At 40.2% G+C, this 13,171-nt stretch overlaps 1 protein-coding gene across 1 annotated transcript in view; it reads right to left on the reverse strand.

Annotated features, from left to right (window-relative positions):
- The window catches only part of LOC135745400 (solute carrier family 22 member 6-A), a 61,743-nt gene that overhangs the window by 26,853 nt on the left and 21,719 nt on the right, over positions 1–13,171 (reverse strand). Inside the window, exon 2 of the mRNA XM_065263704.2 lies at positions 12,338–12,441. Within this exon, the coding sequence (XP_065119776.1) occupies positions 12,338–12,441 (104 nt within the window). The remainder of the gene's footprint in view (positions 1–12,337; positions 12,442–13,171) is intronic.

The raw sequence follows: 13,171 nt of genomic DNA on the forward strand, positions 1-13,171 counted from the left end.
TAATCATGCTAGCATCATTCTAACTTCATGCTAATCATGCTAGCATCATGTTAGCTTCATGCTAATCATGCTAGCTTCATGCTAATCATGCTAGCATCAAGCTAGCTTCATGCTAATCATGCTAGCATCATGCTAGCTTCATGCTAATCATGCTAGCATCATGCTAACATCATACTAGCTTCATGCTAATCATGCTAGCATCAAGCTAGCTTAATGCTAATCATGCTAGCATCATGCTAGCTTCATGCTAATCATGCTAACATCATGCTAGCTTCATGGTAAATCATGCTACCTTCATACTTAAACATACTAACAGCCAGATAGCCTACTAAACTAAACTTATGTCAAACCGTTTTAAACGTTCAGGCTACGCTTTCTCAAGCCAACATAAAGTTTGTCTTCAAACTTTACTATCTAGTTATTATTCTTCTTTTTCTGGACACTTTTTCGGCGCGTAACTCGTCCCGCACGCTTTGTCGTAGACCCATAAATTAGGGCTCAAATCGACCGGATTATTGAGGAGAGGTGTGCTATGACTTTTATAAGCGATCGGGTGCATGATTTCCGAAAGGGGCGCGAAAAACCTCCCGAAAACGTCCCATTGACTTTACATTGCGCCCAACTTTGACGAGTCATAGCTCCGCTCGAGGATTTTGTAGAAACATGTGGGTTACAACATTTGAAGAGGGTGGTAGGCTCTGTAAGAACATGGATCACAATGGGGTGTAAGTTGTACCCCTGGGGTGTAAGAGGTGCCCAAAAGTGCCCCAATGAAAAGTCAATGGGGCAAAATCCCATAGACTTACCATTGCAAAAATTTTGACGGGTCATAGGTCCGAGCCAGGATTTCATAGAAACATGTGGGTTACTAAATTTGAAGGGTGCTAGACTCTGTCAGGACGTCCTCCACAATGGGGTGTAAGGTTACCATAGCAACCATTTTGGGCACCCTAGCAACCAATACCATAGACTGCCATTATAAAATGCCCGGATGGATATCTTTGCACCACAGTGTCATAGAGACATGGGGGTGGGCTCATTTTACTCAGGCATCCAATCAGTCTCTCAGGATCCTTACAGACGTACTAAGCCACGCCCCTAGCAACCACTTTTGAGCACCCTAGCAACATAAAATACAAACAGTTATATCTCGGCATCAGAACATCGTAGAGACACGGGGGTTGGACCGTTTTACTTGTGACTAGGGGTGTAACAATTGGGCACATCATTGGCCACTTCCAAGCCACGCCCCTAGCAACCAAATTTGAGCACCCTAGCAACCGAATAAACAAAGCCTTATATCTCCGCATCAGAACATCGTAGAGACACGGGGTTTGGACCGTTTTACTTGTGACTCGGAGTGTAATCACTGGGCACATCATTGGCCACTCCCAAGCCACGCCCCTAGCAACCAAATACAGTACCCTAGCAACAGAGTAAACAAAGCCTTATATCTCCGCATCAGAACATCGTAGAGACACGGGGGTTGGACCGTTTTACTTGTGACTCGGAGTGTAATCACTGGGCACATCATTGGCCACTCCCAAGCCACGCCCCTAGCAACCAAATACAGTACCCTAGCAACAGAGTTAACAAAGCCTTATATCTCCGCATCAGAACATCGTAGAGACACGGGGGCTGGACCGTTTTACTTGTGACTCGGAGTGTAATCACTGGGCACATCATTGGCCACTCCCAAGCCACGCCCCTAGCAACCAAATACAGTACCCTAGCAACAGAGTAAACAAAGCCTTATATCTCCGCATCAGAACATCGTAGAGACACGGGGGTTGGACCGTTTTACTTGTGACTTGGAATGTAATCACTGGGCACATCATTGGCCACTCCCAAGCCACGCCCCTAGCAACCAAATACAGTACCCTAGCAACAGAGTAAACAAAGCCTTATATCTCCGCATCAGAACATCGTAGAGACACGGGGGTTGGACCGTTTGACTCATGACTCGGAGGGTAATCACTAGTGGATGCAATTTTTTTCCCTAGCAACCAAATACAGTACCCTAGCAACAGAGTAAACAAAGCCTTATATCTCCGCATCAGAACATCGTAGAGACACGGGGGTTGGACCGTTTGACTCGTGACTCGGAGGGTAATCACTAGTGGATGCCATTTTTTTCCCTAGCAACCAAATACAGTACCCTAGCAACAGAGTAAACAAAGCCTTATATCTCCGCATCAGAACATTGTAGAGACACGGGGTTTGGACCGTTTGACTCGTGATTTGGAGGGTAATCACTAGTGGATGTCATTTTTTTCCCTAGCAACCAAATACAGTACCCTAGCAACAGAGTAAACAAAGCCTTATATCTCCGCATCAGAACATCGTAGAGACACGGGGGTTTGACCGCTTGACTCGTGACTCGGAGTGTAATCACTAGTGGATGCCAATTTTCTCCCTAGCAACCAAATACAGTACCCTAGCAACCGAATAAACAAAGCCTTATATCTTCACATCAGAATATCGTAGAGACATGTGGGTTGAATTGTTTTACTTTTGGCTTGGAGTATAATCATGTATTGTCCCCCGAAATTTGCCACGGCAAGCACCACTTCACATTTTCTTCAGGAAATGTACCTATCTAGTTATTATTATTATTATTATTATTATTCTGGTACAAACTTTTTCTCACAGTAACTCCTCCTAGAGCTTTCAAGCTACACCCACAAAACTTTACAGAACTTTTAAGACTGGTACGTAGATTGTTGCTATGACTTTTCTAACTGATGGGACCTACCAAATTCCTAAACGGGGCGCTCAAACACCCCAAATTTTCCATTGACTTAACATTGCGACAAACTTTGACGGGTCATAGCTGCAAGCGAGAAATTTGTAGAAACTTGTGGGTTACCACATTTGAAGAGGCTGGCAGGCTCTGTAAGAACATACATCACATTGGGGTGTAAGTTTCACCCCTGTGGTGTAAGGGGCACCCAAATTTCCCCATAGAGACAGAGCGCCGATATGCAAATTTGAAAACCACGCCCACCGGGGGGGAAAACAATCCAACCGTCTCCATTGACTTTGTATTGCGAGAGGCTGCCTCCTTGTCATTTCTGGTTTATAACAAAAAACAGAATAATGCCTAAAAGCTGCTGTGTGACAATATGTACAGCTAACAAGCCAAAGAACCCAGAAATAAGTTTTTATAAGCTGTCGAGCCGTAAAACCCAGCTTTTAAGGAGAATAAAGTGGATCGCCGACTACGTTTCCCCCTAGTGGACGCAGTTCTACTAATAGAAGTACTATGAAAAGTTGCCTGTTTCCACTTTTGTTTCTTTAAACGCTCGTTTTATGAGGTCGACAGCTTAAAAAAAACTTATTTCTGGGTTTTTTGGCTTTTTAGCTGTACACCTTGCCACACAGCAGCTTTTATGTATTATTCTGTTTTTAATTTTAATCTGTAAATACGTTTTTATAAGCTGTCGACCCCAAAAACGAGCGTTTAAAGACACAAAAATGGAAACAGGCAACTTTTCATAGTAATACTATTAGTAGAACTGCGTCCAATAGGGGGAAACGTAGTCGGCGATCCACTTTATTCTCCTTAAAGACAGGGTTTTACGGCTCGACAGCTTATAAAAACTTATTTCTGGGTTCTTTGGCTTGTTAGCTGTACATATTGTCACACAGCAGTTTTTATGCATTATTCTGTTTTTTGTTATAAGCCAGAAATGACAAGGAGGCAGCCTCTCGCAATACAAAGTCAATGGAGACGGTTGGATTGTTTTCCCCCCCGGTGGGCGTGGTTTTCAGGTTATGACGCGCGGCGCTCTGTCTCTATTGACTTATAATGGGGCAGGGAACATGCCCATATAAGGGAATAAAAGCGTCCCAGGTGGAATATCTTCACTTTAGAGTGTCGTAGAGACATGGGGGTGGGCTCAATTTAGTCAGGCATCCAATCAGTCTCTCAGGATCGCCCCATAGCTATTAAGCCACGCCCCTAGCAACCATTTTTGGGCACCCTAGCAACATATCCCATAGACTGCCATTATAAAATGCCCAGATGGATATCTTTGCAGCACAGTGTCACAGAGACATGGGGGTGGGCTCATTTTACTCAGGCATCCAATCAGTCTCAGAGGATTCTTATTGAGGTATTAAGCCACGCCCCTAGCAACCAAATATGAGCACCCTAGCAACATAATAAACAAAGCCTTATATCTCTGGATCCGAACATCATAGAGACATGGGGGTTGGGTCTTTTGGTCATGTTAGCCTTATGCTAGCTCCATGCTAAGTCATACTAGCTTCATGCTAGTTTCGTGCTAGCTTTATGCTAATTTCATAATAAATCTTGCTAACTTCATGCTAATCATGTTAGCATCATGCTAGCTTCATACTAATTCATGTTAGCATCATGCTAACTTCATGCTAATTCATGTTAGCCGTGCTAGCTTCATGCTAATTCATGTTAGCTTCGTGCTAGCTTCATGCTTATTCATGTTAGCATCGTGCTAGCTTCATGCTAATTCATGTTAGCATCGTGCTAGCTTCATGCTAATTCATGTTAGCATCGTGCTAGCTTCATGCTAATTCATGTTAGCATCGTGCTAGCTTCATGCTAATTCATGTTAGCATCGTGCTAGCTTCATGCTAATTCATGTTAGAGTCGTGCTAACTTCATGCTAATTCATGTTAGCATCGTGCTAGCTTCATGCTAATTCATGTTAGCTTTGTGCTAGCTTCATGCTAATTCATGTTAGCTTCGTGCTAGCTTCATGCTAATTCATGTTAGCATCGTGCTAGCTTCATGCTAATTCATGTAAGCATCGTGCTAGCTTCATGCTAATTCATGTTAGCATCGTGCTAGCTTCATGCTAATTCATGTTAGCATTGTGCTAGCTTCATGCTAATTCATGTTAGCATTGTGCTAGCTTCATGCTAATTCATGTTACCGTCGTGCTAGCTTCATGCTAATTCATGTAACGTCGTGCTAGCTTCATGCTAATTCATGTTAGCGTCGTGCTAGCTTCATGCTAATTCATGTTAGCTTCGTGCTAATCATGCTAGCATCATGCTAGCTTCCTGCTAATCATGCTAGCATCATGCTAGCTTCATGCTAATTCATGTTAGCATCATGCTAGCTTCATGCTAATTCATGTTAGCATCATGCTAGCTTCATGCTAATTCATGTTAGCATCATGCTAGCTTCATGCTAATTCATGTTAGCATCATGCTAGCTTCATGCTAATTCATGTTAGCATCATGCTAGCTTCATGCTTATTCATGTTAGCATCATGCTAGCTTCATGCTTATTCATGTTAGCATCATGCTAGCTTCATGCTAATTCATGTTAGCATCATGCTAGCTTCATGCTAATTCATGTTAGCATCATGCTAGCTTCATGCTAATTCATGTTAACATCATGGTAGCTTCATGCTAATTCATGTTAGCATCATGCTAGCTTCATGCTAATTCATGTTAGCATCATGCTAGCTTCATGCTAATTCATGTTAACATCATGCTAGCTTCATGCTAATTCATGTTAGCATCATGCTAGCTTCATGTTAATTCATGTTAGCATCATGCTAGCTTCATGCTATTTCATGTTAGCACAATGCTAATTCATGTTAGCATCATGCTAACTTCATGCTAATTCATGTTAGCACCATGCTAGCTTCATGTTAATTCATGTTAGCATCATGCTAGCTTCATGCTATTTCATGTTAGCACAATGCTAATTCATGTTAGCATCATGCTAACTTCATGCTAATTCATGTTAGCACCATGCTAGCTTCATGCTAATTCATGTTAACATCATGCTAGCTTCATGATAATTCATGTTAGCATCATGCTAGCTTCATGCTAATTCATGTTAGCATCATGCTACCTTCATGCTAATTCATGTTAACATCATGCTAGCTTCATGATAATTCATGTTAGCATCATGTTAGCTTCATGCTAATTCATGTTAGCATCATGTTAGCTTCATGCTAATTCATGTTAGCATCATGCTAGCTTCATGCTAATTCATGTTAGCATCATGCTAACTTAGTGCTAAACATGCTAACATGGTAACTTTTGGTATCATGTTTACGGAAAGTTATAATACTAAACCAAACTTGTTTTAAATTTCTCTCAATCTGTTTTAAACGTTCAGGCTAGGCTTTGTCAAGCCAACATAAAGTTTGTCTTCAAACTTTTCTATCTAGTTATTATTATTCTTCCAACCAAATTTCCAAAATTAATACGGCTCGAACCGCTTAACTTAGAAACTTCATTCAAACTCTCAAACGTGCGGACTATTCGGGTATAGTGGGCTATGACTTTTATAAGCGATCGGGGGTATGGTCTGTGCCCCAGGGGCGAAAAAGCAGCCGAAAATTCCCATTGACTTAACATGGAGACAAACTTTGACGAGTCGTAGCTCAGACCTAGAATTTCACAGAAACTTGTGACTTGCCACATTTGAAGAGGCTGGCAGGCTCTGTAAGAACATACCTCACAATGGGGTGTAAGTTGTACCCCTGGGGTGTAAGAGGCCCCCAAATTTCCCCATAGACTTATAATGGGGCAGGAATCATGCCCATATAAGGAACTAAAAACGTCCCGGATGGGATATCTTTGCAGCGCAGTGTCGTAGAGACATGGGGGTGGGCTCATTTTACTTAGGCATCCAATCAGTCCCTTAGGATCCTTATTGAGCTATTAAGCCACGCCCCTAGCAACCATTTTGGGCACCCTAGCAACATTTCCCATAGACTGCCATTATAAAATGCCCAGATGGATATCTTTGCAGCACAGTGTCACAGAGACATGGGGGTGGGCTCATTTTACTCAGGCATCCAATCAGTCTCTCACCATCCTTATTGAGGTATTAAGCCACGCCCCTAGCAACCAAATATGAGCAGCCTAGCAACATAATAAACAAAGCCTTATATCTCTGGATCCGGACATCATAGAGACATGGGGGTCGGGTATTTGGGTCATATTAGCTTCATGCTAGCTTCATGCTAAGTCATGCTAGCTTCGTGCTAGTTTCATGCTAGCTTTATGCTAATTTTATAATAAATCTTGCTAACTTAATGTTAAATCATGCTAGCTTCATGTTAAATCTTGTTAGCTTCATGCTAAAGCATGCTAGCTTCATGTTAATCATGCTAGCATCATCTTAATCATGCTAGCATCATGCTAATAATGCTAGGATCATGCTAATTTCATGCTAATTTCATGCTAACTTCATGGTAATCATGTTAGCATCATGCTAGCTTCATGCACATTATGCTAGCTTCATGCTAATCATACTAACATCATGTTAGCTTTATGCTAATCATGATAACATCATGCTAGCTTCATGCTAATCATACTAGCATCGTGCTAGCTTCATGCTAATCATGCTAGCATCGTGCTAGTTTCATGCTAATCATGCTAACATCGTGCTAGCTTCATGCTAATCATGCTAGCATCGTGCTAGCTTCATGCTAATCATGCTAGCATCGTGCTAGCTTCATGCTAGCATCATGCTAATCATGCTAGCATCATGCTAATCATGTTAGCATCATGCTAGCTTCATGCTAATCATGCTAGCATCATGCTAGCTTCATGCTAATCATGTTAGCTTCATGCTAACTTCATGCTAATCATGTTAGCATCATGTTAGCTTCATGCTAATCATGCTAGCATCATGCTAGCTTCATGCTAATCATGCTAGCTTCATGCTAATCATGCTAGCATCATGCTAGCTTCATGCTAATAATGCTAGCATCATGCTAGCTTCATGCTAGTCATGCTAGCTTCATGCTAGCTTCATGCTAATCATGCTAGCATCATGCTAACGTCATGCTAATCATGTTAGCTTCATGCTAGCTTCATGGTAATCATGCTGGTAGCATCATATTTCATCATGATAACTTTTTTAAATCATGCTAGCTTCACACTAAAACATGTCAACAGCCAGGTAAACTACTAGACTAAATTTCTTTTACATTTCTGTCAATCAGCTTTTTGCATTTTCATGCACTGGTAATTCCTTGGGAATTGCATATCTAGTTTTGCTTCAAATCCGCTTAATTTTGGTCTCAGGTCAATCAGAAATACCAGTTTGTTGGCAGAATTTATTTAGAGTCTAATAAAAAACTGCTAATTTACATGACTGTTTCAGCCCCAGTCTGCCTGCCTGTTTCTCCATGTTTCTAGTTCTCATCTTCATGGACTCAATCTTCCAACATCCTCCAATTTCCCTTTCTTGATCAATGATCATCATCATCAATCCTCATCTGTCAGCTATTCCCTCATCAACTCCACAGCAATTATACCTTTTGTTTGTCCTGGTCCGTTCTTGTTTGTGTTTGCCACGTTTATGTTGCTTTAATGTTACTGTGGTGTTACATTGCACATGTTGGGCTCTATCTTACAATGCAGCGCAATGCAGCGCAATGCGCGACTCGAGTGTCTTTCGCTAGTTTCCACCCTAATTTTCACGTTTAGCGCCGCATTGTTTAAATAGCAAATGCATTTGCGCCCCCTTTTGCGCCCATGGGCGTTCTGGTCTGAAAATGAGGTGTGTTCAGGCCACAGGTGTAAAGAACTTGAGTAATTTTACTTGATTACTGTACTTAAGTAATTTACTTGAGTACAGTTAAAAATCAGTACTTTTACTTTTACTTAATTACATTTTTTAAAGAAAAAAAGTACTTTTTACTCCTTACAATTTTATTTACAGTCAAAAAGTACTTCTATTTTAGAGATCTATTTTCGCTTGCTCTATGAAACCAATTGAATTGCGCTGATGGCCAGTTTAATTTAAATGTTATTTATTCTGGAGCCTTTGGACCACACTAAGGAATTGGCCAACAGTTCATCTAATGATGAAGATTTTTTGCCTCTTTGAAACCGACAACACATGAAGTGTGACACGTTTCCTGCTGTTTGCTGCCTCTCTATCAAGACTAATACCTTGTTCATACTGTCAGTCTAAATTTTGGTGCATATCTAATTTGACAGACTCACTGTCCACATTGTGTATCACAACTGTTCAGATCCGATCTGTGCGTCCTGTGGCAATGACGTCGCGCTGGCATGACAATCTGGCTCGACGTCTGACGTGTTTTATGTGACGTGACAGCATGACGTAACCGAAAAGCTATACAAATGCGATCAGGACGGTAAGACTGAAATCAATTTCCGGAAATGCAATTTGAAAAGGATTTCAAACCACCTCTAGATGTAGCCTGAAACTGATTAGAAAAAACAGATTTCATGTGGTTTTTAGCCGTTCACCGTTCTAAATGTGACATCCTAACCCAAAGCCCAAATCTAACCCCAAACCCACGCAAAAATGGTTTAAAAATAGGAAAAACAATTGAGTAATCAATACGTGAAACTGACATGGAAAAGAAAGTCCGTGGTACAGACACGAAAAAATGCGGAGATCCGTGACAATGACACGGATAAATGAGCAAAAAATTATGTGACTATACCACGGAACTTTGTGAGATCATGTTGGAAATTAGGTAGTAGTCTTAGTTTTTTTTTTATGAAATTCAATTAAATACAAACAGTTGTAAAGGATAAAACCTTGTATGTGGTTCATTCACTTCATGTTTTTAGAGAAAGCTTAAAAATGAATCTCTCGTTTTCCTTCTTCTGGGTACTTTTACTTTTTTAATACTCAAGAACAATTTTAATGTGGTACTTTTATACTTTTACTCAAGTATAATTCTGGCCAGATACTTTTACTTTTAATTGAGTAAAATTTAAACTCAGTACTTGTACTTTCACTTGAGTAAAATTTTTGAGTACTTTTTACACCTCTGGTTCAGGCGCATTGTTGGCGCGTTGCTATTTTGAGGCAACTAAAATAGACTACGCCATTGACCAACAAAAACCTGCTCTAAAGTCTAAAGTCAATGTCGCAATATGTTTTATGTTATTTAAAGCAACACTATGTAGTTTTTTTACCTTTAAATAATGTGTCTAAAATTATTTCAGTGATAGAACAACTTTTAACTGGACAAATTGTACTGTTGCTGCAACCTAAGCAGCCTCCTAGCTGCTACAAGGACACTCTGAAAGTGGCGGTGGAGGGTAGGAAACACAGCCCCGCCCCTCCCCCTGCATGCAGAAGAGTGTCTGATACCTGGCACTGTTGCATTTTTCAACCACATGGGGGAGCTGTAAGTCATTTTTACATGGAAACTACATAGTGTTGCTTTAAAGAGCGCATTAGTAAAATGCGCATATAAACGGGAGGACAACGCATGTTTGCTTATCACAAAGTACATGAATGCGCAGCAGCACAAAAATGCTTTTAAATATGAAAGATTAAAGGATTGAATGTAAAAGATTATTATTGAGTCTCTTGGACATAAATGAGGAGTAATTATGAGACGTTAAAGGCGCAAAGAGCTGCTTCACCTGCCGCCTGGTAAGTAAATAAATGCTTTGCTTTAAACAAATGCATCTGTTTTTAAATGTTTCTTTAATGCTACCTCACGGATTTATTGTATATGATGACTCTGTACCTGCGGATATGGTGAGATGAGAAACATTTTTAAGTAATGCTTAAAAAAACTCTTTGCTAAAAAAAAACGCTGTCCAAAGTGCTGAAACATGAGGAGAGCCGTTTGTAAATTCTTTATCTCCTGTTTGTTACAAATAAAGTATTTTTAGAGTACAAACCTTATCTTACATACTTGTAAATTATGTTTTGATGATATTGGATAGCCATACATTTAAAGCAATTAAAAGCCTGCTTTTTTACTTCCATGACTAAAAGAAAACGGGTTTTAAAAGTTTTTAATAAAAAAATAACAATTTCAATACAAGTGAAAAACAACACAATTATTTAACATTAATCTTAAACAGGGGATCTTCTTCCTCCGCTTAGTTTTTCAGTTTACAAAGTCCGTCATCTAAATAGGGATAAGAGATAGCGCCAGCGCAACTTGCCTTTAAAGGGGATGAGAGCTGAGACTCTCATTGGTTTACTGCACGTTACGCCCAAAATACTCCCATTACAATAGGACCAACCCTTTTCGACCATGCGCTCGGCGCACAAACCATTTTTCCCGTAGTTAAATTAGCAAAAGTGGATTCGGACACGCCCATTTAGACGTTGCGCTGTGCGGTTTAGACGATGCGCTTAGATCGTTAAAATAGGGCCCGTTATGTTTGTTCTAAGTATTGTTTATTACATTTCAGTTTATTGTCATCTGTCATCTCATGGTCCCTCCTTTGTCCTCCACCCATAATACTGTAACACAGATGGACTTAGAGAGTTTTGCATCTGCAATTCTGAAATGCTTATTCTGCTTTCTTAAAACCACTGTGTTTCAAATATCTCAAAATCTTCTTTTGACGTAAATATGGACGAGTGACACGGGTGTGCCGTTTTGACTGGCTAGTAAATGTTTATTATGAAATGCAGAAAGACTGACATCATTTGTGCAGTTAGGGGTTGCCATAGCTGGTACAAACCCAAAACATTTGTTTTGATTATAATCTACACAACAGAGCTGAATGTGGATGTTGCTCACGTGTAAACATGATCTGTATCTAAACATCCATCCAGTAAAACCTTTCATAGAAACTGACAGTAAACAATAAATACAATAAATGTTAAAAATGTCATGAATGGACTCCTGCTCTGCTTCGGAATTGCCACCAGAGGGAGCCATTCCCCGAACACTAACTTTGTCCTGGACTGCATTTCCCACAAACCCATGCATGCTCTATCACACCGGCTGTTCGTTACTCATTACTGCCTCACCTGTTTCTCATTATTTCTGCACTATTTAAACGCTGTTCATTGTCTCTATCATTGCAAAGTCTTGTTAGCTGTTTACTGCAATTCTGAGCACTTATATTTCACTCTGGTTTCGATCTCTGCCTGTTCCATTGGATTATCCTGTTCTTGGTTTGCCCTTGTCTGTTTTGTTTGCGTATCTTTGGATTGCCTACATGTGTATGACCTTTTGCCTGTCTCATGGATTAAACCCTTAATAAAACCTGCACTTGGATCCTCAAGTCTCGGAGCAGTCCATTACAGCTCCCATGCCATTGTTTTCTACCATTTGGCTATTGAAATGGAAGTCTGGCACAAAAAGAAAATACGTCACATCACTTACTTCCGCGTATGAAAATAAGGTATATAAATGACATAATAAATTAGGGGTCTGAGTCATACAGTCATCTGGTAGAAACAGAAGCGTGTGTTTACATGTGTAAAAAGTATTGCATGCATGGTTTGTATCATATATCAATTAAAACTGCCTCTGAGTATGACATCACATAAACCCATTCAGAGTTTGGCACCCGAGCAGTGAAGATGTGTGCATATTTGATTAAATTACCTTGAAATGCTTTTACTTACTTATCAGCAAGGGCACCAAACAGCACAGCTCCAACCAGCAGTCCAGACATATAAATAGAAGAGCCTATGTTGTTTAATGTGGCGTTTTCACACACAAGATTCCACTGTAATATAGAATAACAGAGAAATTTTTTTAAAAGCTGCTTCCTGGTAGCTGGTTTGTTGCTGAACTAATACCTAAACTTTGTCATGTCAAAAGCAGGTCTATTAGCTAGTTGTCCAGCATATCATCCATCCAGCTTGAACCAATAGTTTATTTCTGATTAGAAGGTAAATAAATGACAAGTAAATTACCTTGGTTCATATATCATATCTAATGCGTATCAACTACTACACCAAGCTAACATTACGTTGTAAAATTAACGTACACGGTGTTAGCTACAGGTCCTTGAATTCTTGCCGCCAAACCTCTCCGCACAAACCGTCTTTAGTAAACCAAAATATTATTTTATTTAAAATATTATTAAAAATAATGTTTTAATGCACAGCAAACCGCAAAGTTTGTCCGCCAGCTGCCATCAGGCTTTTATTGCATGTGCTAAATGTCAACAAACACTTCCTCATCCCATTATTCCACAGTGCAGCTGACTTTTGCAGCTGGATTAGTAAAAAAATGCGCAGCTCTTTTTGCAGTTAGATCTGTTCGATATCGGATAACATTCTCACCACAAACGAACCACTCCAGGGTTTGTTTAAAACCACACCTCTTCAAGGAGGTCTCGGTCCGCTTTTGGTGCACACCCGAGTTCGATTGCTGCATTCTCACCTGCACAAACGAACCGCACCAAGTGCGATAATGAACTCTAGTACCATTTAACTGATATAAATAAGGCA

This window comes from Paramisgurnus dabryanus, chromosome 12 (genome assembly GCF_030506205.2).
Source record: "Paramisgurnus dabryanus chromosome 12, PD_genome_1.1, whole genome shotgun sequence".
NCBI classification, from domain to species: Eukaryota; Metazoa; Chordata; class Actinopteri; order Cypriniformes; family Cobitidae; genus Paramisgurnus; species Paramisgurnus dabryanus.